This window comes from Equus caballus, chromosome 15 (genome assembly GCF_041296265.1).
Source record: "Equus caballus isolate H_3958 breed thoroughbred chromosome 15, TB-T2T, whole genome shotgun sequence".
NCBI lineage: Eukaryota > Metazoa > Chordata > Mammalia > Perissodactyla > Equidae > Equus > Equus caballus.
In genome coordinates, this window is record NC_091698.1 from 85,492,644 (window position 1) to 85,501,872 (window position 9,229).

The 9,229-nt window shown below is 45.7% G+C and overlaps 1 protein-coding gene across 1 annotated transcript in view; it reads right to left on the reverse strand.

Moving 5' to 3' along the window:
- Nucleotides 1-1,061, reverse strand: part of SELENOI (selenoprotein I) — a 47,532-nt gene extending 46,471 nt beyond the window's left edge. Inside the window, exon 1 of the mRNA NM_001168391.1 lies at nucleotides 858-1,061. Coding sequence (NP_001161863.1) covers nucleotides 858-914 — 57 coding nt within the window. The 5' untranslated portion in view covers nucleotides 915-1,061. The remainder of the gene's footprint in view (nucleotides 1-857) is intronic.
- Between the last annotated feature and the right edge of the window lie 8,168 nt (nucleotides 1,062-9,229).

The following is a 9,229-nucleotide window of genomic DNA, read 5'->3' on the forward strand; positions in this document are numbered from 1 at the left end:
GTAGAGCAACTGGGTGGGAGAGTGACACGGGCAACAAAGATGAAAGGTTACAACCGAGATTTCAGGCTTGGACAACTGCATGGACAGTGGAGTCACTCACTGCTAAGGGAGAAGAGGAGGAGAACCAGATTTGGAGGACAGTTACCCAGCATTTACTGGAGGGGCATCATGTGCCAGGCGTTTCGCGATTTCGTATAAGCCTTTTTGCAAGGGAGAGATTATCCTTTGGCCCAAAGTCAAATAAAGAAATGAGATGGGTATCACGTTTATACGTACTCCAAAGCCCGCGTTCTTTCCACTACACAGTTCCTTCCTGTCTACACTGACTTCATGTGGCAGCCCGAGGGCCGCAGCTCCTGCTGCGGAAGCCTCTGCCCTGGGAGCAGAGGGCCAGCGCATCAGCAGTATGGCCTCAGTGGTCACTCCCCCGCCCGGGCCTCATCTGCCAAATGACCAGCTCCATCTCTGAAGCTGCATGCAAGAGAGGCGGGAAGAAACTTCATTAAAATGAAGACAGTTAAGACACCACAGAAGGGAACTGCATCACCTCTCTAGGGGTTAAAAAATAATAATAATGAAGTAAAAAAGAGAAGGGAATTCTCTCGCTCCACTCCCGTCGAGCGCTCTCCTAAGGCAAAGGCAATCCCCCGGGAGGGTGCCGAGTCCGGGCGGCGGCCTAGGGTGCTCCCAGCACCGCGACCCCAAAGCCCCAGGACTCGGCAGGACCCCCCCAGAGCAACGCCCGCCAGTCCGCCCGGAGCCACGCGGCACAAGGTGACACGGCCCGCGCCGGCCCCTAGCCGCCTGGGAGAGGCCGGGACGCGGAGGGAGAGGAGTGTCCGCGGGGCCCGCGCTACCTTGTACTTATCAAAGCCAGCCAGCTGCTCCGGGCTCACGTATTCGTAGCCAGCCATGACGACCCGGACACCGAACGCCCACTCCGCAGCGACTCTCCGCGACGAGGCGGGGAACCACGAGCACCACACCGGCTGGGTAAGGATGAGCGGACCTGGGCTGGCAAAGGAGATGGAAGAGGCGCGCTCCGCCCACCGCGCACGCGTAGCCGCCTCTGCACCGCCACCGCCTCCCAGCGCGCAAGCGCAGACCGTCCCCCCGCCCATCGAGGGAGGGTCGCTGGCCTGCTCACGCGGTCCGCCCCCTCACGCCGCCGCAGCCCAATCAGCGTGAATCGGGCAACCCTAAGTCCCGCCTTCGAGGTCTCCTCATCGCTTCATTCGCTAGCGTCAAAATTGGTGAGCTGAGGTAAGGCAAGAGAGGAGGTGAAAGGTCAATTTCCCCGAATGCCTTGCTCCGGGGCGCTGGGGGATGCTGGCGGGTTTTGCGGAATCCTCGCCCCGGTGGAGATTTGGGGATACCCTTTTAGTTTGGGGGCTTAGGGTGACTGCGTGCGAGCTATTTCAGCGGTACTTCAGGGAGGAGGGCTTAGTTCCCTAAAGCCGTAGAGCAAAAGAGCAGAAAAAGGGTCTGTGCCCCGCCGGCTTCTGGCTCCTGGCACGGTGCGCTGCGCGCAGGAGGAGCCTAGTGGACGAGGTTGAGGTAGAAAAGCGGGTAGGAGGCTCGGTGAGAGGCTCTGCTTTCGTAAAGGGGCGTGAAAGGGCCTTGGAGACAGTCCCCCCAGTCAACGTTGTTTGTGGACTTGGACCGCCTCACCACACTCGCTCTATCGCACTGTTCAGATTAAGATTGCTGATGTGCCCGGCCGCATGAAAGCACTAGTCTCTTGAGTCTCTAGGAGTCCTTAAATGCGTTTGCAAGAAGGGCGTTTACGTAGCTGAAGCTAATCGTAGAAGGAACACTAGAGGAATAGCTAGTGTATCAACCGAATAAAATGTAATAATAGCAATAGTTGCTACCACGTATTGAGCGTCTTCTATGCGGGGAACTTTACATACATTATCACCATCCCCCATAACAAGACTATGAAGTGGAAGGCATTTTCCCCACTTTGCGGATTAGGAGATCGAGATTCAGATTACCTAACCTGCCCTGGATCGCTTACACAGTTCGGAAATGGTCAACCCAACCTGACCTGAGGTCGTCGGTGTAGAAAACCACTACCTAAAGGAGCCGCTCGGTCTCTCTGGGACTCTTGAAACAAGGACGATTATTTTGAGATCTCTTATGTTCCTTTCGTTCATTCATTCAGCAAATATTTACTGGGGACTCAGTATATGCCAAAGATATTATTTTTTCTGCGTATGTCCTATCTCACCTTCTAAAGTTTAAGATTCTTAGGAGGTAATAGATAAAAAGCATCCGTCACACCTGGTGCCTGGTAGATGATCAGTAAACTTGAGTGTCATTACCTCACTTGCCCTAAGGGGAGGATTTGTATCTTAAACATCTTAATTTTCCCCAAGTCCCATAGCCCAGTGGCTTGCAAATAATTCGGGCGTGGTTAATACATTTTGCTGAATGGATAGGCAAATATCTCTTTGATATGCTGTGAAGTGCCCAGCTTTGAGAATAAGGACATTAGAATTGTGACTCTCCCTTTAATTTAAGAAGGAAATTGGCTCTCATGAAAGGAAAACTACAACACCACCTCCTTGGGCATAAAAGTATTTCTTTTATGCAGGTACTGTATTTAAATCCCTGTGACTTATAAGAAAACTGAGTTGACAGACAATTGCACTAAATACAGAGTTTTGGACAATCTATTAATCAGACTGATGCTGTTGTCCCAAGTAATATGCTACGGGTTTCTTCTGCTGTGCGTTTCTTGTAATCAATATGAAGAGAAAAAACTCTTATTATCAAAAGATTTTTTTTTTCTTTGAGGAAGACTGGCCCTGAGCTAACATTTGTGCCCATCTTCCTCTACTTTATATGTGGGATGCCTGACACAGCATGACTTGACAAGCGGTGCGATGTCCACACCCGGGATCTGAACTGGCAGACCCTGGGCCACCAAAGTGGAATGTGCGCACTTCACCACTGTGCCACTAGGCCGGCCCCTCAAATGGTTTTTAATACAAGACCTGTGCTTACCCATCTGAAAGATAAACTTGACAGTTGAAAAACATTTTGTAGTTAATTGTGAGAAGCCATAAAATGTGTCTTGAGTACAACCTAATAATATTTCATCAACTGCACTTACTGTTAATCACTTTAGATGTAAGCAAACTCAAAATGACATATCTGATGTTGTAAAATTCTTTTCCTACCTCTAACATTTCCTTCAAAAGCAATGTTTTTAAAAGAGCAGCTTTTAAAGGCCAGTCCTGTGACCAAGTGGTTAAAATTCTGCACACTCCACTTTGGCAGCCAGAGTTCATGGGTTTGGATCCCAGACATGGACCTACTCCACTCATTGGCCATGCTGTGGAGGCATCTCACATACAAAATAGGGGAAGCTTGGCACAGATGTTTGCTCAGAGCTAATCTTCCTTAAACAAACAAAAAGAAATAAAAGAGCAGCTTTTAATTTTGCAAAAGCAGTTACAGTTTGCTGCCTATCTTCTGCAGGAGGCTGTAACAAGTTTGAATCAATTATGTCAGTCTGAGAATTTCTAAACTGAAACACAACCCACAGCTTTGTTTATACTTTGACACCTATCACTCACTAGCTGTTTGATCCCAGATAACTTATTTCACCTAACTCCAGTTCTCTTTTTTAAAAAGAGAGCTTTAGACTAAATCTCTAAGATCCTATTCATCTTTGAAATTTAATGAAACTATATCATTTAACTTCTCTAAGATAAAGTTAACTGATCTGGAAAATGATCAAAGTTCTTGTTCTACCTTAGAGTTATTACAGAGAGCATGTCAAGTGATATGGCTTAAGCCTGTTAAATTAAGCCCATACAAATATAAGATATTATTTTCCCCCGATTCCCCGAATCCTAGACCTCAGTGAGCTTTACCAGGCACTCTCACTTGAAAAGAGAAAACTGTCAAGTAAACAAATTTGCCTTTGCAACTGAATCACCTTCCTGTCTCCTCTTTCCTGAATTTCATTCCAGGAGGCCTTCGTGCCTAAGGCAGCCCAGAGCTGCCAGGGACCACTTCACGTTGGCCTAGCTCTTCCCTTCTGTGGCCCGTGCTATCTCTTCCTTCTGTACCACAATGCTGAGCATAGTGTGTTACTGCCTTACTTCCCTGGAAGGCTGCCTCCTCATCCACAGAAGTTTCTCTCTTCTACATCTCATACACTCAGGATCAGGCTTTTTGCCTTCCAGAATGATAATCATAGAAAATATTTGGGGGCCGGCCCCGTGGCCAAGTGGTTAAGTTGGCACGCTCTGCTTCAGCGGCCCAGGCTTTCACCAGTTCCACTCCTGGGCGTGGGCGTGGTCATGGCACTGCCTGTCAAGCCATGCTGAGGCAGCCTCCCACATGCCACAACTAGAAGGACCCGCAGCTAAAACTATACAACTATGTACCCGGGGGCTTTGGGAGAAAAAGGAAAGATAAAATCTTAAAAAAAGAAAGAAAATATTTGGGCTAGAAACAATCTTAGCACTTTTGTGATATAACCTAGAAAAAAAACAAGGTGTTTTAAGCCTGGAATTCCTGTTTTATTTAGTCTGAAGCAAGAGGATGTCAGATAAATGGAGATATCTAGAAAATTGGAAGATAGTTAAGGACTAATATAGTTAATAACTCCAATATAAGTTATTAAAGCCATAAAAATGGGCAAGGTTTCCCAAGGAAGCTTGTAAAAAGATATTGATTTGGTTTGCATTTTAGAATGATAATGTCTTATAAACTGTGTGATTCTCAAAGCAATTTGACATCTCACTAGATCATCCTGACAACCCTGAGCCATGGGCCAGGTAGTTGTTTTAATTGTACAGAGTGGAACAGTGGAAGAATTATATATTTTGCCCAAAGTCACCCAGTTTGTTTATGATAAAACTGGAATAAGAGCTCAGGTCATCAAAGTTGGTTTTTTTTTTTTTTTTTTTTTTAAGATTTTGTTTTTCCTTTTTCTCCCCAAAGCACCCCAGTACATAGTTGTATATTTTTAGTTGTGGGTCCTTCTAGTTGTGGCATGTGGGATGCCGCCTCAGCTTGGCTTGAGTGGTGCCAAGTCTGTGCTCAGGATCCAAACCAGCGAAACCCTGGGCCACCGAAGCAGAACACATGAACCTAACCACTTGGCCACGGGGCCGGCCCCCATCAAACTTTTAATTGCTAATTTTTCCACTGCACCATGCTTCTACATGTTACCATGGTAAGATGCTCAAAAAAGAAAATTCACAAGTCAGTTTTTAATCAAAGCTGGAGGAAAAAACTAAGAAAGAACTGAAGAGATTCATTACATTGCTTATTGTTTCTTAAAAATGGAATTCCCTGGCTAGAATAAACCTTCTCAAGTTGGGTTTTGTCTGCCTGCTTTTTGCTGTATTTTGCATTTTTCAAACATAATCCTACTAGGCAAGAATGTATAGAGAACTCTATTTGAGTGGGTCATCAATCATATTCTTGATCACAGAAAAAGTAGTCTCTACAATATACTGAGATTCAGCATAAACTAATGCTGCTTTGTACATGCTATTTCCCATGTCAGTGGAGGAGGGTTGTGTCTCTGCATCATCCTATCAGCCTCCCAATTTCTGGCTATTTCTGTGCTCCTAACCTTTGAACACTAAGTCAGTGGTGTCAGTAGTCATTAAAACAAAGAAAGGCAGGGCAAAGGTTCAGCGGGACCCGGGGCCCAGGGTGATATGAGGTAAGGATGAAATTACAGGTCTAGTAATTTATTTATTAGACCCTCTACATACTTGCCATTCTTGTTTTGAAAGTGAGAGATTATTTCCCTTTGAAATAGTGAACATAACTGTAACGTAAAAGGAGAATTATTTTTAAAAACTGATCTCAGGCAAAGTTTTAGACTGGGCAAAGTCTTATTTTCAGCATTCTGGCAGTTCTGGTAGTGACTCAGGATCTGTATTTTCTGAGCAGAGAACTGATACCTCTCCTACACACATGTTCTGCTCCCCATTATTACTGCACTAGAATGGAAGCAGAAGCCTAGGTAAACTAAATACAGATCATTCCGGGGTATAGCTATAGTGGCATCACTGCTGTCACGACTTTCTCCTTATTCCTGTTTGCCTCTTCTAATGTCAGGTCTGCAGATATAACCAAACTATTCTTTTTTGTTATTTCAGTTTGAACATACAGCCATCTAAGAGACCCCATTTTTGAGTAGGGATTTTTTTTTTTTTTTTTTTTTTGGTGAGGAAGATTGGCCTTCAGCTAACATCCATTGCCAATCTTCTTTTTTTTTTTTTAAGATTTTATTTTTCCTTTTTCTCCCAAAGCCCCCTGGTACACAGTTGTGTATTTTTAGTTGTGGGTCCTTCTAGTTGTGGCATGTGAGATGCCACCTCAGCATGGCTTGACAAGCAGAGCTGTTTCCACACCCAGGATTCAAACCAGCGAGACCCTGGGCCGCTAAAGCAGAGCACGTGAACTTAACCACTTGGCCATGGGGCCAGCCCCCAGTCTTCTTTTTGCTTGAGGAAGATTGTCACTGAGCTAACATCAGTGACAATCTTCCTCTATCTTGTATGTGGGACACTGCCACAGCATGGCCTGATGAATGGTGTGTGGGTCCACACCCAGGATCTGAACCCATGAACCCAGGGCCACCAAAGTGGAGTGCATGAACTTAACCACTACACCACTGGACCAGCCCAAGTAGGGATCATTTTTGTCTTCATGAAACTTTGAGATCATTGGAGTTGAGATTGATGGTTATTTAGTTTTGGTGGAAAAGAAAAGTACTAGCAGAAAAAACCTAAGAGGAGCAAGAGAATGAGAAAAATTGCTGTGATCCATTTTCCTGTAGGAATCTGCAAAAACCTGGGGCAGGGGTTGAGGCAATCGTTGCCAACATATATATCTACGACATAAGCCTTTGCAATCTTGCTTGGTATACCTTAGGCTATGCAGCCAGCTTGACCAGAACCCTAGCAAGAAACTGGCTCTACTTGTAGGAAACAAGATACAAATATGAACTAATGTGTAATAGTAGCAACTTCATTATCTCTTCATGTCCCTTGTTGAAAACTAGTCATGTGCCAAATATAGATACCATGATAAACCTTGGAGATACAAAGTTGAATCAAATATGGACCCCAGGCAAGGAGTATATTGTTACTGCATTCTGTGAATGACCAGTACCGTCCAATGCCCTGGCTCTTTCTTCCTTCCTCCCCTCACCCCTCCTCTCCTTTTTAAAAATTCACTGTTAAAGTGTAAGATATTTTGTCTTGGACAGAGATTTGATTTAAAGACAGGGAACAAACGGTTGGAATCAAAAGAAAACTCTCTAAATAAAGACTTTGAGATCTCACAAGGATGGATTTAATATTCACACAAATAATGTACAGTCATGGGTCACTTAACAATGGGGACACGTTGTGAGAAATGCGTCATTAGGCAATACCTCATTGTGCGAACACTGTAAAGTGTACTTACACAAACCTAGATGGTATTTTTTTAAACCAGAATCCAATTTCTTATTCATAAGGCACCAGGGCAGAACTGCTCCTTGCCACTCTCCTATTTCAGTAATTGCCTGCATTTCTCTGAAAGGGTGACACGCTTCGCTTCTCTACATTTAGGAAATACAGTGGCTACTCAGCAGCAGGTGACCAGCCTGAGGATGCGGTAGACAAGGAAGCCAGGCATGCTGGCTCGAACCGGGAAGTCGGGTTTGCATAGCTGTCTACAAAAATCACATGGATCTTAGTTCAAACAGTGCAATGAAATAAGCAATGGTTTTGTTTTCAAAAGCTGAATCCTTTGAAAAGTTAGTCTGAGGTAAAATGTTTAAAATCATTTTTGACCTTTAGCTTGTCCATCTGCCAGAGCTTGTCCGAAAGCCGAGAGTCAAAGCAGGATAGGTGTGGTCACCTGTGGCAAGGGTACGGCAGACCTCCCGCGTGGGCTGAAGCTACAACGGGGAAAGCTGTATGAGAATCCAGGCTTGTTAGTGTTTTGGGCTTCCTGATGACCCCTCGCCCCCCAGTAGAAAGTCTATCATCAGCTGTGACAGTGTGAGTGAAAAAGAGAACAAATTTCCGCTGCCAGCTTTGGCCCTCACCCCGTGGCCTCCTCTAAGTGTGATGGGGACTGGGCCTAGGGACCGAGAGAAGGAACTGGTGGCATCCGGGAACAAAAACTGTACCTGTAAACAATAAGGAGAAAGCCAGGTGATGGATGAAACCTGTAGGAGCCGCTTTAACAGGCCTAATAAGAGTCACATCCAAACTGGAAGGAGCTACTGAAACCGGCAAACAGCCATTGATGATTAAGTAGCTAGGAACTAAAGTTTTTTCCTTTTTGCAATTACTGATTATAGCTTTGAGCTGTTGAACCCATCCATTGTTAACTGTGCTGCTGAGGTAATATGCTATCTGGCTCCCACTAGGCTCCTATCGATAACATCTCCCTGGAGCCTGGGTCACCATGGTAATGGGTGTGTGAGCTGTTCTTCACGAATTAGAGCTCCTAGTCCATTTCAGGCCGGCTGAGACCACCAATTCATCAACCCGGCCCACGCAGATGTCCCATAGGCGACCTCTTGACCTCAAGAGGCTAAAAATTCCACCCTCAGATCATGCTAACACTGCCCTTTTGTGAACATAGGTCCTGTGAAGAGGCATGAAGTCTGACTATGCTTGTGCCGACCATCAGTTACCTCACCTCTCCTTACCTCCAATCACTTCTCTCCACATTTCAGACCACCTTGCCCCCTATCCCGTAAATATCCCTGAGTCCCTATTTTCAGGGAAGCAAATTTGAGGCTCATGCTCTTGCTTCCTCATGCAGCTGCCTTGTGAGTAAACTCTCTCTCTGCTGCAAGCTTGCCGTCTCAGTGTTTGGCTTTCTGGGCGGTGGGCAAAAATGAACCTGGCTCGGTAACACTATTAACAGTGTCCCTTAAATCTCTCTGGAAAGAAGGAAGGACGATTACATTCACCAGTTTCCATCTCTGCTTGCTTGTGCTCCTTGAGGGCATCTGTGAGGCCCGGGATTCCTCACCGCCTATCAGAGAGGTATGTACCAACTATCTATGTCCCTCCCGGCAGGTGGCTCCCAGAGGAGGAGTCTGTTTGGCAGTCTGAGTTCCGGTCTCAACTGGCAGGCAACCAGTACTACACCCCTAGGCTATGTGGTGCTAATCTTACAGGACCACGGTTGTATATACTGTGGGGGACTGGTCTTGGCCATGCCAAGATATGTCTCT